Source organism: Camelus ferus, chromosome 2, assembly GCF_009834535.1.
Source record: "Camelus ferus isolate YT-003-E chromosome 2, BCGSAC_Cfer_1.0, whole genome shotgun sequence".
Lineage (NCBI taxonomy): Eukaryota > Metazoa > Chordata > Mammalia > Artiodactyla > Camelidae > Camelus > Camelus ferus.
This window is the reverse complement of record NC_045697.1, coordinates 27352149-27371233: the sequence shown is the minus strand read 5'-3', so window position 1 is coordinate 27371233 and position 19085 is coordinate 27352149. Positions and strand designations below refer to the sequence as shown.

The 19085-nt window shown below is 41.3% G+C and overlaps 1 protein-coding gene across 12 annotated transcripts in view; it reads right to left on the bottom strand.

The window, feature by feature from the left end:
* Positions 1 to 19085, bottom strand: part of TBC1D1 (TBC1 domain family member 1) — a 194034-nt gene that overhangs the window by 87522 nt on the left and 87427 nt on the right. For 7 of the 12 annotated variants that reach the window (XM_032495775.1, XM_032495716.1, XM_032495711.1 and 4 more), the window contains 5 exons: positions 15816 to 16334; positions 13696 to 13785; positions 11832 to 11936; positions 11175 to 11307; positions 6441 to 6532 (listed from right to left, as the gene is read on the bottom strand). In XM_032495775.1, the coding sequence (XP_032351666.1) occupies positions 6441 to 6532; positions 11175 to 11307; positions 11832 to 11936; positions 13696 to 13785; positions 15816 to 16334 (939 nt within the window). Of the gene's footprint in view, positions 1 to 6440; positions 6533 to 7315; positions 7453 to 11174; positions 11308 to 11831; positions 11937 to 13695; positions 13786 to 15815; positions 16335 to 16430; positions 16483 to 19085 lie in introns of those variants that run through there. The other 5 variants (XM_032495786.1, XM_032495744.1, XM_032495767.1 and 2 more) reach the window with 3 other exon arrangements.

Here is a 19085-nt window from a genome sequence, read left to right as displayed (position 1 = left end):
AAAAAAAAAAGAATACATTAATGTTTAATTGTCACCAAAACTGCTATACCATCCCTTTGAAAATGCTAACAGCTTCCATCCACCAACTAGTGCTTTTTTTACCCAACCATCTCACTAGGGGGCACTGATGATCCTAAAAAGTGAGAATTTTTTTAAAAGAAACAGATAATGGAGCCAGTGGGCCAGATTAAGCTCTGATGTCCTTATACCTAAAATAAATATTTTGTATCAGTTAGAGGCATAGTCAAAATATTTAATAAACAGCCCTGAAAACAGAAGAAAAGGACAAAATCTGTGTAAACACCCAAAGGTCAACATTTGTAAACCCTATGGTTAGGGACTGGAAAGGAAGACAGAAACTGGACCCCGGGTTACGGTTCCTTCCTCACGTCAAACGTGTTCACCACGGAGCACTTTCTGGAAGCCCCACCAGGCATGCACTTACACACAAAATTTCATGGCATGGACTCAGTTTCTCTTTTCTTTCTTTCTTTAAAAATTCCTTATATGCTTTTTATTTTTTAGGCAGGGCAGTGGCAAGACACACTGGACTAGAAATCAGGACACGCAGGTTCAAGGTGCCGCCTAGAAGTGTGACCAAAGGCCAGTCACTTAATCTTAGCTTCTCCGTCTGCTCAGATGAAGACTATGCACAAGATACACTCCAGGGTCTCCTCTGGCTCCCAGATTCTTTGGATTTGAAATAGCAGTCACAGTTCACTTTTAGAAGACCATCTAATTTAATTATTTTCTCTGAGTATGAAGAAAACAAAACTGAATTACTCTGGAAATACACAAAGCTTCTAGTCTATAAACTTCAGGAACTTTATAATGATAGTTATCCACTGCCCTGGCTCCTCCTCTCTGCCTGCCCTTTAAAACAAAGTCCGGGTGTAATAAATGCATCAGCTACACAAGCATCTGAGTCTGGGTCAGCGCTGTCCTTGGCAGCCCAGCTAACGAAGGAACGATGATTTTGCCCTCGTGTCACAGACTTTAGAAGCAGAAGTGACACTAACCCAGACCTGTGACATTCCCTCTCTAAAAGAAAAAGATCATTTAAAATAAGTTCTTCCTGTTACTCAAGGAAATGACAGTAAATGATTAGAAGGGGTTGTTTTCACTGAAGACTTCCTATTCTTCCAAATTTCAAATCTAAAGATTAAATATTTTAAAGGCTAGAACAGATGATCTCACTCTGGATGCCAAGCCATGGACCTTAATGTTATAAATTTTTACATGTTTTATGCAACAAGTGGATTTTTCCAGGGAAGGTTCCCATCAGATCTTCAAAAGAGGAAAGTGGCAGTCACACACCACAATCCCAGCTTAATTCTGCTGACTTTGGGAAGGTCACTGTGAATCTAAAAGCCCAGGAGGCAACGGGAACTCTCACTCACTGCTGGTGGGACCGTGAAATGGTACAGCCACTTAGGGAGCCAGTCTGGCCGCTTCTTATAGAACTAACTACGTTCTCACCAGGCAATCCAGCAATCGCACTGCTTAGTATTCACCAAAAGGAGTTGAAACTGTACGCCCACACAAAAGCTTGCATAGGAATGTTTGCAGCAGCTTTATTTGTAACTGCCAAAACTAAGAAGCAACCAGATGTTCTTCAATAGATGAATGGATAAACAAACAGGTACATCCAGACAATGGAATATTATTCAGCACTAAAAAGAGCTATCAAACCATAAAAAGACATAGAGGAACCTCAAATGCACACTGTTAAGGGAAAGAAGCCCATCTGAAGATGCTACAAACTGTATAATTCCAACTATTTGACATTCTGGAAAAGACAAAACTATGGAGACAGTAAAAGATCAGTGGTTGCCTGGGGCTTGGAGGGGGGAAGAGGGGTGAACAGGTGGAGCACAGAGAATTTTTAGGGCAATGAAACAACTCCATATGGTACTATAATGGTGGCTACATGCCATTATACGTTTGTCAGAACCCATGGAAGGTACCACACCAGGCGTGAACCCTAATGTAAACTATGGGCTTTAGTTAATAAAGATGCATCAATACCACCTCATCAACTGTGATAAAGGTACCACACTAAAACAAGACACTAATAGAGGAAACTGAATTGGGGGAGGGAGGGGGAGGGCATGAGAAGTTTTACAGGAACTTTTTCTGTGAAACTAAAACGGCTCTGAAAAATAAAGTCTATTTTTTTTTTAAAGTCCAGGAAAGAGGAGCAGACAGGACTGAAAGGTACCCAAGAGCTGCCCCATTCTTTCCTCTCCTACTCTTTAATTAAACCTTGGGCTGCTCTCACAAGAATATGTCTATTTTCTTGGAGAAATTCTTCACAATCACTTATTTCAAAATATTAAAAAAGGCTAAGAATGCAGTAATAAAGAGAATTATTAATACATTTTCTTTTTCTCAACATACACATCAAAGAACCTACTCAAATGGACAGAGAATGAGACTGCAGTGAACACAGGGTACCACCAGAGCCATCACCCAGACACTACATCACAGAGCACCTTAGGCATCACAGGGAAAGTCGGTGAGGCTGAGAAGACCATGTCTGGGGTGTCACACAAGGTCAAGAAATAAATCCCTCCTTAAAATAACTGAAACATGACTCGGGGCGACCCTCCTGTTGAGTGAAAACGATTCGTGAGGTCTCATCACCTTAATACCTCCCATGTGACCATGTGACTTCACCATTCTCCAAAGGGGCAAATCATTCCTTCCTAAAGGTGATTTATAAATAGCCATGAGTCAGAGGGACAAATCTGAGGAAAATAATGGGGACTCAAGTTGGATAATACTACTTTGCAGTCAAAAACTAACTTGCTTACTCAAAGTTATCTACAGCGTCAGAAGTCAGGACAGTGGTTCCCTGGGGGCAGTGCTGACCGGGTTCTGAGGGACGGGATGGCCCTATTTCCCAATCTGGGTGCTGCTGCACAGGTGTATTCATCTTAATGAAAATTCACTGAAATGCAGCCAGTATTTTATAATAACTATAAGTAGAGTAAAACCTTTAAAAACTGTGAATCACTACATTGTACATCTGAGGCAGGGAGGGTACAGCTCAGTGACAGAGCCCCTGCTTAGCATGCACGAGGTCCTGGGTTCCATCCCCAGTACCTCCATTTAAAAAAAAGAGAGAGAGAGAGACTATGTTGTACACCTGAAACTTACATAATATTGTAAAAACTATGCCTCAAAAATTTCTTTTAACTGCAAAAATATTTTTTTAATTTCATTGAACTATACAACATTGATTTGTGTGCTTTGCTATAGATTTCATTTTTTAAAAAGAAAAATGCAAAATAATTAATTGCCTATTAAAAGTAACAAAGCCAATTTTGTTACACTTCTTAATCTCATTTCTCTGTAAGTCAGTTGTAAAAATGATTTTAAAATCAATTTCTAACACTGGCTAATGAATACCAGAACACTGAGAAAGTCTATGGTCTTCTGAGGGGTCTATTCAAAATAGCGACACTCACCTGGATACAACCACCAGACATCTTTTTTAAAAAAAATGATAATAAAATCTTATAAGAAATCATTTTTAAATCACTGAAAAGCCAACTAAGTTGATATATAGTCTACACAAAGTTGGGGGGGAGTTCCTCCAACCATTAATCTTTGACTTGTTTAAAGTTATGTTATTTAATCCATTATCAACATCTATTGAGTCTCAATCTACTTGATTTACCTACTGAGTATTCATTAAGGCATTCCCTAAAACGCACTCATTCAGATGAATGGAATTAAGACTTATAAACATTTTCTTCACCAATTCCACTTGGCATGAAAGCAGTTTCTTCCTCTAAGGACAATGGATGTGGACACATTCAGCCAGTGGAGACAGCAGGAGAGAGCAAGGCCCCGCCTGCGGGTCACCTTCCTATATACCCACCTAGATATGTTGAAAATTGTACATTTCAAAAAGGTCATTGATAAAAAAAAAAAGTGCCTCTGCAGTGTCATGAGTCCTCTTAGGAAGAGGAGGGTTCGCAGCCCCGCAAGCCCATGGGGCACCAAGTCCTCCTCTCGGAGCTCAAAGTCGAAGCTGGCTTGCTGGCAGCAGTGGTAATCCCCAGCACCATCTGCACAGTAATTAATGATCTGTTTCTTTCCGGTTCTGTTTGGGTTGCACTTTTTTATTTTAACATGAAACACTGATTTACAAAAACAAATATGTATGCTTCAATAACTATTTAAGTAATCATGTACCATTTATTTCAGTAGTAATTAGATTTGTTTTATAAAAATTTGCCCTTGGAGAATTCCTCAGAAACAAAATATTCTCCAGGAAAATATTAACCAATCTATTTATAGGAAGTCTCATGACACTGCAAAGCCACTTTTTTCTTTATGATGTTTTTGAAACCCATGGTTTTTCAAAAACATCAACAGGCACTACTACTAAAAAATAAACCAGTGACTTGGTTTATAAAATATTTTATAAAAAACAAGATTGATCCTTGAGGAAGTAATTTAACAAGACTACCAATAAGCCATCAGAAGAAAGCTGTGTCAAATTTGCATTATTTAAAGAAAAGCCACACTTACAATGATGGAAGACAAAGTATGAGCTGGCTTTTCAAAGCCAATGAACAGTAGGACTTCCCTTTGTCTTTAAACCAATCAAAAAATTACAGTGCCTTCTAGAACCACACACAGGGCCCTGAGATATTAACTGAATGCATTTTTTAAAGCAAACCTTTGTCACTGATTTTCTCTAAAGTTTGTTTGTCATAATGTGTCTTAAACTTTCATGCATCAATGAGAATCTCAGAACCACATCCATTAGGAACTTGTCACTGCTGCAAAAGAATATTTTGGATATTACCTATCTTGATTCATCACAGTCTTCTGGGGAAAACTACACAGTGCTGCCTAAATTAAAAAGAAAACCAACTCACATTAGGGGAGGAATGTACATCTTCTATGCTTGCTAGAAAGATGTTCCCCAAAGTGACTTGATAGCACTAATACAGCAAAGTGGGCCAGCATCAGATGAAAACAGCCCCAGCTCCCATTACAAACGCATTAACAGTCAGAAGCAAATGTCCATCTATTTATGAATTCCAAGTACAAATCACATTAAATTTGCCTGAGAGGACTGTGTACTTAGAACTCTAAAGATCTTTGAAGAAAAAACAAAGTAGTGTGTCTCAAGTCAATTCAGAAGAAAACAAGAAAATTTAAAGGCAACTGGAAATTGCGTAAGTTATTCTAAGCTATTTATGGAATTTAAAAACCTTACTATGCTTTCTTTCTACAAACATTCGCCAATCTTCCTGCAGAAAAACAAGGGAAGGAGAACTCTTAACATGTGATTAAAGAAAAAGACAGTTCTTTAATTTTTCACTCTAACAGAAAACAGACCAAGGGCCCTGTCTGCAGTCCTTCCCCCAGTGAGGAGGGAGAGAGAACTCACAGTCTAGAGTTGCTGGCCTTCCTGTTTTGTTTAAAGACTCCTCTCTTTGCAGAACCCTGCCACTCTCCTCCCTCCAAAAGAGAGATTAATGCTTTGTTCTGCTGTGCTCTCCTCCCTAGAGAAGTGCCACGAAACCACAGAAAATGCCCCTCGGCTAAAGCAGACATGAAATTTTTGATGAGCTCATTAAAGATTCATAATGAACAGACTACAGGCATGCCAGCACACACAGCATGGTTTCCCCGAGAAACGTGCATCAAAATGTGAGGACAAGAGCGAGTTTCCGGGTTTACTGCAGAAAACCAACGAGCTTGGGTTTTGTTTTGTATTTTGGTTTTTTGTTTGGTTTTTTTAAACTTTTTTTATTTGAGGGGGGAAGATAATTAGGTTTTTATTTATTTATTTATTTACTTACTTACTTACTTACTTACTTACTTATTTATTTATTTATTTATTTATTTATTTAAATGGAGGTACTGGGGATTGAACCGAGGATCCAGTGCATGCTAAGCAAGTGCTCTACCACTGAGATATACCCTCCCCACTCTGTATTTTGTTTTTAAGTTTGATATATCACATAGTAGGTAACATCATCTATTTTCAAAACTGAAAAATAAGAGAGGGGAGGAACAATTATGTTCAATTTCATGTACGAAATGTCCCTTGAGACTCCCACAAGGAGGGCTGAATCCCCAGCAGGAAGGCGCGGGCAGAGGTTTCCTGGGGAGAGCAGTGCTCAGGGACCAAAGTCCAAGTCCCCTGTCTCCCAGGCTGAGGCTCTCTCCACTTCATTTCCTTTCTCTCATTCTTTAAGGGACAGCTCCCCTGGCTTAGTTATATTCACAAGAAAACCAATTCTGACCTGGCCCCCTCCAGGGGGCTGTTAAAGCTTAAGCCAAGAGGAACTCGGGGCCACTTCCTCGGGGCTCTGACCGCTCTGCTTTGTAATTTTTTATAAATAACATTTCATGGATAAGTTGCCTGCATTCTCGTTCCTTCTAGAAATTAGAAACCATTACCATACCTGAACCTCTTCAAAAATTGTCGCTTGCTCCTGATTCGTTAACGTTGTCAGGTGCTTCTGGAGTTCTAGTTTGGTTTTGGAAGAATTCATTCCTATTAAGAGATTTTTAAAAAGACAGAGACATGAGAACACTCTATGTAACAGCTATAAGGGAGAGTCAACACCTCCCATAATCACTCCTCTTTACTTGAAAGGTGGGTGCTCACCCCCCCCTCAGGCTCTTGAGGTTTCACGGAAATTCTAATCCAACATGTCGGTGATGATGCCGGTGACAACTAACATTTTTTGGTTGAGCCCTTGTGTGCTAGGCACTGACTTCAACTTCAGGCCTGGGTCATTTAATAGTCAGAACAATCTGACGAACAAGAGTCGATTAGCCCCATTTTACAGTTCAGGAACTGAGACTCAGAGAGCTCCCATAATTTCCAAAGACCACCAACTGGGCTTTACCTCAGGTTTGCGTGGCTCCAAATTGCATTTTTTCACCACTACTCCATGTTAGAACACCTCACACAATCAGAGCATTGTCCTCAGAAAACTCTTGGGAGTATTTGTACGTTAACATTTGAAAACTGACCAGAGTTTTCCTTTTACATGTTAGGCTCTTTCACGTAAAACTGATTTGTGTGGCTAACAACTTTTCTTTTCACCACCACTTGCTTATTAACAGTCTTAAGACTGTGTTGTTAACATTACAAAGGAGTGTGAGGAAAAGTCCTTAAAATAAAGTTGCAGTGTTAGTACCCATTAGAATCTGATATTTCACAAAGTTCCTTCTCCACACATAAATGGCTAGGAACCTGTCGGCCTCTTCTTGGTGCCAGAGATAAACGCCCCACATGAAGAGAGGATCTGGAATGAAAGGAATCACTGACCTAACGTTCGTGGAAAAACTGCTGCCGACTGCTCTGGTTCCAAGGGCAGTCCTGTCCCCATCCACCTGCCACCCCCGCCTGCTCCCGGGTGAGCAGCGGGGCAGGGGCTCCAAGCCAGATCTACCTGCGTCAATGAGGAGGGCTGGAGGGGACCTCCGACATCCAGAACAGGGACTTGGAAATCATGCCTCTGTTTTACAGATGAGTTTGCTGAGGTCCAGAGAAGCCAGTGACTAAAGGTCAGGGGGCCGATCCGTGCCCAGAGCCAGGGTGCCTCCCCCGACCCCTCCTGCTGCAGAAGGCAGAGCCCCACCCTCCTAACAGGCTGCGGCCAGGCTGCAGCCCCTGCTCAAACTGTTGCAGCTCTCTCCGCTTCCAGAAGTCCTGCCTTTCCTCTCAATCTTTTTTTTGGGGGGGGCCCCGAAAACCCTAAGAAGTCACCATAAAAATAAAAGGCAATTATTTAAGTGACTACTGTGCACAACACTCCATGAATAATATCATTTAATCCTCAACATAATCCTTGAAATGGGCACTGGTTTTAGTTGTCCCAGTGTCTGTAGACGAAGAAACTGAGGCACAGTGAAGTCAAGTATTTTGTCCAAGGTCATCAGCTAAGTAAGGGACAGAGTTAAAATCTGACCCACATCTGCCAGCCTCCAGGGAACACTCTGAAACACGCCACTGCTCCCCTTCACCTGGACAGTCAAGTCACCTGACACCAGTGGCTTTAATACCAAAGTGAATCGCTAAGTGAAATGAGGCAGAAAAGACAGATATTATATGTTTTCACTTATATGCGGAATCTAAAAAAAAAAACAAAAAATACAGCAAAACAGAAACACACTTAAGATACAGACAACAAACTGGTGGTCACAAGAGGAGAGGGGAAAGCGGGAATGGGTGAAACAGGTGAAGGGAAATAAGAGATACCAGGGGATTAAACTACCAGTTATAAAATAAATAAGTTACAGGGATGGAATACACAGCACAGAAAACATAGTAAATAATGTTATAACAACACTGTATGCTATGTAATATATAAAAATATTGAATCATTATGTTGTACACCTGAAACTAATAATAATATTGTAAGTCAACTATACTTCAATTTAAAAAAAAAGAGGTGAGTACAAGTGCAAAAGGACAGATGGATTTTGTCAGAGCACAATTCAGGTACTCTTCTGGCAGGCTGGCAGGTCACAGCAGCCAGGGAAAAAACAGAGATGACTTTACTGAACTAACTACTGAAATGTTGAATCAAAACAGTGTTTAAATTTATGAGTAAAATTAGCACTTAGAAATCATTAGATGAAAATCCTCCCCCGGACATGGACGTCAATGACACAGTGTGAGCATCCTCTCTCAGACACACTGTTCTGTCTGATGAGACATTCACGTGTAGAGAAAAACCCCAAGAAGAGGTGGACTAATTGGGTACACTTCAAACAGTCTCGGGTGAAATCATACAATACGGACTACTCTTCACATCCAGCAGGCACAGAGCCCCTGCGACAGTTCTACCCCTGCCGTGAGGATGCCTCCATTCATTAGGTCCTCCCCACCCCACATTAAAACAGAGGTGGTCCTCCTGGGCCCAGTGCCTGCTCCCCACCGTGCACCCCCCACGGGGCTTCTCACCACCTTCAGCCACTCCTGGGGGGTGTCTGCAGCAAGAAGGCAGCACTCCCTGCATGATGCCAAAAGCTTTTTTTTTTTTTTAATAGGCGAGAAGGGAGGCAAGAAACACAGCAGAGAAGGGTAACCAGAGTCCAGGGCTTTCCCAGACTACAGTCCCTCCAGGGTGGTTAGTGCGCTGGCCTTTGTGCTGTCCGGCTGAAAAGGCTCTTATTAGAGGGAGCTCTGAATCTGAATGGCTTTGCCGTGTTGGAGGCAAATTTAGAGTGCAAAAGAAAACCTTAGTTCAACTTTTTTTTTTCTTTTTAGTGAAAGTATAAATTCTTTCCAGCAATTCCCCAAATGCTCCTCTAAACTTGAAAAAAAAAAAAAAAAAAGCAAAATACCATGTAAGTAATACTAGCAGTTGTATATAATTCTAACAGAATCAAGAACAGCAGCCCCTCTTACAAGCTGTAAGTGCGCTCCAGAGTGCAGTGGCCACCGTTACCCATAGGTGCACTGTATTTAGTCTACTTTATAGATTCCAGAGCACACGAGACTGTATCAATTGATTAAGAAAACACAGTCTTTAAGTCCTTTTTGTGGCCAAGTCACTGGTCCTCTCCACAGTGTATGAAGTTCTTGCCCAGATCGTGGCTTCCTATAAAAACTACTCTTAATGGGAACATACAACGAGCTTTAATAAACCACTTCATTCTACTTACTAGGGAAGCAATATAGCAAAAAGCAAGAACCTCAAACTGTTCATAAAATAATCAGCATCTCCTCTAGTAAGGATGGCTCTAATAATGGGCCATCTACATTCTAGAAATGCTTCCCATCACGAAGGCAAAACACCCTCACCAGCCTCCTAATTGTGCTACTTAATGGATGTTTTTACGTCAGCATCGCTTTCTGCTTTGCTTGGTATTTTATCAGGGAAAAAGATGAATTAAACAGTAACTCCAAAACTACAGCAGCAAAATCCCTACCATGACCAAACTTTTCAGCTTTAAACTTCTGAAAGCTAAGCCAGACCAAAGAAAGATTTATCAAGTGGAACTCTGGAATCCTTCCAGTTCCTCCAGATCACGGTCTGCTTTATCTTCAAGGCCAGAGTCACTGCTGGTTCTTAATAAGCTCATAAGGGGCATTTCCGTCATCGTTTACCTTATCTTGACAACCACTAAGGAAAGGGTTAGTGATCTTCTCAGATGGGATCTCTTGTTAAAGCACAACTTTTCTTGTTCCCAGATATATTTTGTATAATGTCAGCAAAGAGTAACAACTAGGAAAACACAGTTTAAAATGTTTATCATTTTGATTCATTTTAAAGAGCACTGGAATGCCAGCAAATGAACCTTTGAGGACCTTAAGATGATGTCAATTTATCTTTAAAAAAGGAAATCAGATATCACTTCACACACATCAGAATGGCTACCATCCAAAAACAAAACAAAACAAAACAAAGCAAAACAAAAAACCCCAGAAAGTTAGGGGGAGGGTATAGCTCAGTGGTACAGTGCAAACTTAGCATGAGCGAGGTTCTGGGTTCAATTCTCAGTACCTCTATTTAAATAAATAAATAACCTAATAAATAAATAAACCTAATTACCTCCCCCTTCCAAATAAAAATAAATATAAATTTTTTTAAAACCCAGAAAGGAGGTTTACTTATCCCTGAAATGTACAAAATAAATAATCCCTTTTCTGCCCACAAAGTGGTGAGGATTAAATGGATGATAACACATGTTAAAGAAAACACCCAGCTCAGAGCCAGGCACATCTTAAGTACATGATCAACATTATCTGCAAACTGTAACATTTATTGCAGTTTCTCCCTAAGCCAAATTTCTAGAAACTGTTGTCCATACTCACAGCACCATTTCCTGTGCCCTTTGTAATAGGCTTCTCAACTGCCACCTGTCTTCCGGCCACTCCACCCCATTAAAACTGCTCTGGCAGAGGTCACCGATGACCTTCTGATCGGGACACCCAGTGGAAAGTCTTCCCTCTTATACTACTAGCCCTCTCCACGGCAGCCAACGTGACTGAGTGCTCACATGCCTTTGATTAGCAACACAACTGGGGTTGTACCCTCGGATTCCCTAACTCCTCCACTACCCTCAGAGCCCCTTGGAGGGAAGGTGGTAGCAGGGGGTGCCTAGCGCAGTAGCTGACACACAGAAGACATTCATCTGCTCGAAGGGGTCCCCGCTCACCCTCCGCCCCGGCTCACCCTCGATCCGCTCACAGAGCTTGTGCAGACCCTGCAGGGGGCAGCCCTCACACAGCTGGGCCGGCGCCCTGGCCGTCCGCTGCACCGCAGCCACCGTGAAGGCCTGCTTCAGAGTCATCATGATTTCATCAACCTGGACAGAGAGAAGGCAGACCAGTCAGCAAAAGGCCACTCTGAATGAGCTGGGCAGAGGGCTCAGGACTCTGCGGAAAGACTCGGGATTTTAAGATTCTTCTGGAGCATCAGTCACAGGCTGACGGATAATAATCATAATAACTGCTAGGATTACGTTCAGTCTGAGAAACACGATGAATGTGCAAAGCTCTTCCAGGAGATAAGGTAAAAACTAGGCTCAAATTAAATACTGAGAGAAAAAGCCAAGTCTTCTGATCAGAAGTACAAAATGATATTTTAAAAATGCTAATAAAGCAGGGGTGAAAGTGAGCAGGTCTTCAAGAATAATGAAAATTGAAAACACACACCCAAGTAAGGCTCAGGTGTGTGCTAACTAGCTAACTGTTTAACAGCCATGGATAAATAATTAAAGCCAAATAACATGCCAATGAGGCCATATGGTTTTGCTAAGGAAAGAAATCAGTGAGGTTGAAATCCCTGGTAAATGAAACTTGGAGGTAAGAACGGCTCCTTCTCACTTACCAGAGCCTCGTTTGTGCACTGAAACACGTAACAGACGAAATGAAAGCCTCCACCTCCTGAAGACTCTCGGCAGATAAACCCAAAGTGGTCCACGTGCCTAATACCCTGCAGAGGCGGGAAGAGAGAAGGGAGCGGTGAGCTGTCTCCAGAAGAGGCACCACTGCCGGACATGCAGCTTCAGATTTACGCAGTACAATTTTAAAGGACACTACATAAAGGTATTATTTTCTCAGGTATTTTAAAAATCTAAAAAATCTCTCAAATGTGAAGTTCTACTAAAATGTTACCCTGATTACCCCCACAGTAAGAGACGTAGCATCTGAAAACTGGAGTTTTTCATGCTCATTTTACCACTAAAAGGAAGCAGAGAAAAGCTGACACAGAAAAATGAGAACTTTTCTTAGGTATCAAGGAGTAAGCAGATGAGACATTAATGAAAAAACACAAGTGTACCCACACACACGCACGTACATGCACACACAAACACATGCAGACACAAAGGTTAAGAGAAACGATTTATCATCTTTGTACTCCTAAAATAAGAAATAGGTAAATACTGAAGTAAACTGGAAGGAACAATGAATCAAAAATCATACAAAGAATGGAGAAGCTTTTACACATAAGATATTAAGGCCAAAGCTCTACCACAGTTCTTAAGAGCTCTTTTAAATAAATATTGTATGTACACTTGTTTTGAGAGTATAAGCGAAGAGGCACAGTAACACAGATAAGACTTCATCCATAAGTGTGAATACACAGGGTCTCCTGAAATCACCAGCATGCTGAGATCTGAGTGCTGACACTCTGAACGTCAGGTGATCATGTCAACCACATCATTTAGGAAATGACAAAAACTATCACGTGCAAAGGTAAATACTTAATAATAACATTTCAATAGAAATAGCACCTCATCAAGATTAAAAAGTCTGTGGAGAATCTCACTTTCAGGTCAAGTATCTCCCAACAAACGGGCAATCACCGACACAGCCTGGCATCTCAGGCAACGTCCTCCAACAGCAAGTTAACCAGATGCGAGAGGTTACTTCTCAGGGGGGTGTGATTTGGAAAATCTTTTCCTTGGTAAAGGGTTCCCTATTCGACTGTATTCATGAACATTCATTGTTGTCACATTTTGGGGGGGAAAATATTCCCTGTTGAAGCCATATGTAGATCATGTTATAAATCAACAAACAAGGAGACTTTCATTATATCTTATTTTGAGAAAGTGGAAATCAGAAAATGAGAGAGTTTTAAAAAGGAGGCATACAATAACTTTAAGTGATTTCATATTTGCTAGGAGATCCTGAGTAAAACTGGCATAGCTCATTACAATTGACAGATTCTCCAAAATCCCCCTGTGAAGCACACGCAGGAGATTATCAAGAAAGAACTCAAGGAGACACTGTATTCTGAGGAAGACACCCTTATAGATAGTCACTATTTATTATATTTTAAGGAAAAAGAAATAATGATCATTGGTAACCCAAAAGTTAGGAGTTTTTGTAAAGCAGAAATATCTATTTAAAAATATATATTTGTATGTATGAATGCATATATTAACACACACACAGACGTACACATATACATACACCTGGAATTATGACTGTGGAATATAACTACAGATGATTTAAAAAAGAAAAGTAGGTTCTCCAGTAGATTATGGTTGCTAAAAACAAAATTCTTGATTTCAAAATTATATTCACATTTTGCCTTAATATACAAAAGGAAGAAGAAATGAAGATCACAAATTGGGTACTTACAAAGCATACACCTTGTAACCTTAACCACTTCTGCTCAGTGACAAAGTAAAAGAATTTATTAAAAAATTCAATGGCTCTTGAGCTGATAACCCATCTCCATTTACCTGAGAGCAAAAGGATATCTCCTTAAAATTTTTCTCCAACGCTATTTTTTTGGTGTCAGGACTGATGAGGTAAACTTCCGATTGACCAATCTTAAAAGATAAACAAAAAAAGCAACTAGCTTTTCATGAAAATTGAATTCAAATTTATTACACAAACTTTCTCATTTCATGACCTATGAAAATAAAGAACAAAAGAGTCAAGCTCCTATAGAATTCGGACCATCTCATGCAGAAAATCACTTCAAGGTTACAATCTATCCTACGGATTTCGGGTAGCACAGATGACCGTCGGTACTTTCATCTACAACAGGCAGCAGTCTTGAGATGAAAGGATCAACTATCTGTAAGTTAGCAGCAGAGCCCCAGGTCCCATACCCAAGCGTGGTAAGGCACTGAGGTTTCTACATGAGTGAATCTCCCTGCGAATATGGAGCTTCGCTTTTACAAATTCCAGAACACTTTCTAACGATTACAAAAGTCTTCTTAAATTACTGTTAAAATAATCTACCATTTGTTGATGCACACTGTGAGTTAGGTATTCACCACTGCTTACCTGACCTTCTAAAAAAGTTAGAGCATTAGCATAAATTAACACTGACTTACAAACTTGAGTCAGCGTAACAGATATCCTAATAGATGTCCGTTGCAGCAAAGGACTGTGTTGCAATAGCCATGTTAACTGTGCAGCATCCCTCCCTCACCTGCTGCTCCCTGAACCCAGGATTCTCTTCTAGATGACCACAATGAAACCTCTGCTCAGTGAAAGTCACTTTCTCAAAGAAGTCTTCCCCGATTCCCCAGCTGCTTTCACAGGATCCTCTACTTACCCTTTGCGGTATTTAACCACAGTTTTAGTGAGACAATTACTTGTACAATCAGTTGCTGGTCTCCTCCTAGAATCTAAATTCCACGTGGGCAGAGACCGTGCCTGTCTTTGCTGTTTTTCCAGCATGTTGCAAGGGACCCTGTATACAGCAGTCACACAATAAGTACTTGAAAAATAAATGCACTGAGCAGCTTTCCCAATGACACTGAGAGTTTTTGTCTTTTTTTAAAATATAAATCACAAGTTAAAGCACAAGTCTGACTGTCAACATAACACTCTTTTCAGGATACTAGGTCAACATGAAAAGAGGAAGAAATGGGTCCTATTTACTCTGTGACACACCATATTGATCTTGGACCTGCATACATGCACACAGCCAGCTTCCTCACCCTTCGCCACAGAAACCAGACATTACATTTAAGTTAATTTTGCTCTTTCTAGAATGTCAGTCAGCCTAAAGCCAAAGAAGAGACAGAGGAGACCGAGGGACAGTCAGTCCCCTGTATCATCGGAGGCCAGCTCACTGTTGGGAGGGCTCTGAGTCCTGTCAGCTCAGACCCAGAGAGCTCCCAGGGAGGGCAACACATCCAGAAGGGCCAGGATCAGCACGTAAGCCAGGAGCCGCCACTGCCAGGGACAGCTTCCCTGTCCATGCCTCTTCGGGCATTTGGCTCACTGTCAGTTTACCAAACTGCTTCTAGAAAAAAATGAGTAAGCAGTTGGCTAAACTAATATTTCAGTTTGTGTATAAATTTCAAAAATCAGGTTATCCCCAAATCTAATTATCCAGACTTACAAAGGATAAGTATTTTACAAATTAATAACAATAGTAAAGAGGGAGTATCTTCCAAAAAGATTGTGTTGAAATATATTACTTGAAATTTATATATATATATATATATATATACATATATATATACACACATATATACATATATATACACACATATATATATATATATATATATATAAAACCTTTGGGGGCCTCTTTTATACATATTAACTGTTTTTACCACATTGAAAAGGTGTCTGCACAACCCCGAGGGAGGGGGATAAAAATTAGACAGGATAGAAGACAGATTCTCTTTGCTTCCCCCTGATGACTCCTAATAGGAACTAATAGGGACTAAAATAAGGATTTTCTCCTGAGAAAAAAATTATTCAATATAAAAATATTTGGATTCATGCATAAATCCAAAAGCAATTCACAGATAATCTTCACTCAAAAAAGCAAATTTTCTTTTAAACACACAGTTCAGACTGGGGATGTGCAGGAGGTTTGAGAATATTTTACCGTGAAGAGCATAGTTCGATTTTCCTCAATATCTGTCGGCTGCACAATATTGTGTCCACTAATTAGGTGGTTCTCAATGTCGTTTTCCTCAAAAGAGCTGAAAAAACTACTACTTCGCAGGCTTGCATCTTGAAACTCCTTCCTGAAGGCCAGGGAGCGCAGCCCCGGCTGGGAGAAGGACTTGCGCATCGGCCGCGGGCCCTGCTCGGCATCAGCAGCCGGCTGCAGCACAGACCGGAATTTATCCGAGAAGGAAAAGCCTCCGGCGGGGGCGGGGGCGGGGGCGGGGGCGGGGGGCGCAGTCTCCCAGCCCCGGGAGCTGCCGCAGACGTGGCTGAAGCCCTCGATGCATTCGTCGATCAGGGCGGGCGGGGCCTTCCGGTGCGCCACCGCCACGCGGCCGCAGAACAGCACCTCGAACTTCTTGGCGAAGGTGTCATCAAACTCCGACGGGCAACGGAGCTCCTCCTGGCGGGCGATCTTCCCGGCCTGTCGGATGGAGCTGATGATCTCAGGCACCTGGCGGGAAAGGAAGGAGCGTTACTTGGAACAGGCGGCGGTGGGTACCACACAGGGCCCGCATCGGCAAGGAGCCAACGCCGCACTCTGACCGACCTCACACTGCGTATTCCATCGCACGGTCCTGAAGGAGCATCCCACGCAGAACCTGGGACCATGAGAGGGAAATGTTCAACTTTCACAGAGATCAAAAGGGGAATGATACTTATTAAGCACCTCTTACACGCCCAGGCTATGCTAGAGGGTTCCCATGCCCAACACCCCATGAGCTTAAGCGACTAACCTTGAGACCCACAGCCCAACGTAGCAAACCCTGGATTCAAATCCAGCCTGGTCCCCCCAGTCCAAAGCCAAAGGCCCTCTCTGGAGATGTTGTCACCCCCATAGAGGTCCACCTGTCACCAAAACATTATGCAGTTACTTCTAGATCTCATGGCCGCACATTAAGGCTTCCACAATAAATGATGGGATGAGGGTAGCAAGACTGAAATTATCTTACAAAACACTTCTAATCATAACATCATTATTTTCTCTAATGACAACTGACAATTTATTATTCCTCAGTCCTATACTTCCTAATAGTGGAAGAGTGCCGACTACACAGCGAGGAGGTTTTAATTAAGGGGTAAGCAACCATGACAGTATCATTATCACAGCAACACACTGGGGCTTCTTTCCTGTGAGCTGCTAAAGCCTTTGGTCCCTAATGTAATGTCATGATCAAGAGAACTAGCAAAAGGGCCCCGTGTGCTACTGTCAGCCCTACTGCTACACCCTCTCACCATCAGCTTCTGACCAGATGCTTCAAAGCCGCGCAGACAGAGATGAATGAGCGTCTGTGCAATCATCTGGGTGGTGTGCAGCCACAGTGCTGACCCAGGAGAGGCACCGATTCAGTCTCCATAAGGAAGGGACCGGTTTTCCTTGTGCCCTAACACCCAAAGCAATTTTTCCTTTCCTCTGTAAGAAAATCCAGTTTAAGACCCACTGGCCCAATGTCTTTTTTAACAGCATTATAGAGGGAAAAGAAAACTAAACCCCTTTTCAATTCAGGTCAAAGATCAACCTGGGGAAGTGGTTTTTGTAGATTTTAAAAGGAAAGCTTATATTCTGTGTTCCTAACATAATCCCCAAAGACCCAATGACGCAAAAGATTTTTCTCTGTCATTTCATATCAACACCCTTAAAGACAATCTCTGCCATAAAGATTAAGATATGGCCTCTCAAAGCATTTTACCATACGAAGAGTCAAAATATCTTTAGGCATATTTTATATTTTAAAAAATTAATTCCTAAAACATAAGACCTAACACACTAAGCCAGAGTCTCCACATCAAGCATCCATCTGTACTGAGTATTTGCTTGTGCTGCAGCTCATTCCTCTCCTGACAGGTAATTATACATCCTGCAGAGGCCTAAAAATTATTCACCAATATAAAAGAAGACAGGACAGAAGAGAGAGAAAGTCTAGGTTTCATTCACACCTTTGCCAATCAGTCACTACAAGACTTTGGCAAGAACAGCCTCAGTTTCTCTGAGGACAAAAAATGCTTATAAATGTTTCAGGTAAAAGTTGGTTCTGTGAGGGTAAAGAATAATGCCTTTTTCAAAAAATAGAACCAATTGGGGGGACGGTATAGCTCAGTGGCAGAGTGCATGCCTAGCATGCATAAGGTCCTGGGTTCAATCCTTAGTGACTCCATTAAAGATAAATAAATAAGAACCTAACTACCTCCCTCCCAAAATAATAAAATAAATAAATAAAAAGTTTTTAAAATATATAACCAATTTATGCAAGTATAAAACCTTGCAGGTTTTCTGAGCAAGTGTGTGAAATTATTTTATCTGGCAAGAGTCACGTAAATCTTCCTAATTATTAACCCCACTCTGAGTAGAAGAAAATTCAAAGCTTACTCAGTCTTTCAAGGCTTCTTAAAATAACTGACATTCCTATATGCTGGGTCTTCCGCTGCATCCGAAGTAACAGTGTCTTTCTTTGTGTGCAGTCACGTAAATTTATGGTGATTAAGTAATAAAAGGTACAGACACAAGCAAGACACAAAGTAGAGAACGTGACTGTTTCCTGGCTTCACAGGGTCCGAAGAGGCCACTAAAGAGGACGTCGTACCCTGGCTACAGCTGAGCTGTGGTGTATTTTTCCAATCACCAATGTCCCCTGTACTTTCCTCAGAACCTTCAAAAGACATGCTTTAGTCAAAGACCAGTGCCTCCCTCTCCTTGCTCTGGTGAGTCGTGTGAATACGGGTATAAAGGAGATAACTGGGGTTAAAAAAAAAAAATCACAGGAATCCTGTTAAGAATATAACAACTTCAGAATATCTGAAGGCCTATTGCCATACATAGTTTCAACAATAAATGGTAAACAGTTGAAAATCTAATTTTTTTAAAAACGTTTCTGTAAGGCATTTAAGTACACTAGGGGACTAAAAAGTGAGCTCCATTTGTGCCTAAGTTTGTAAAACTTTGATGGCTTAGTTTCCTTTACCGGAACAGACCTGGAGCACTGTTTTGTGGAAAATGAAGGTATAATATCCACTTGTGATGAAGTCATGAATTTTCTATCCTCTATAACTCTGTCCTGGACTCACCCACACTGTTGTTGTTACATAAGGGAATTAGCTCATTTATTCATTTTCTTTCCCAGCGTTTTCCTATGTCTGACTGGTTGCCAGGAGGGTGGGATTCAGAAGACTGAGATGAACACCAGGCAGCCCTGGCTGGGAAGGGAAT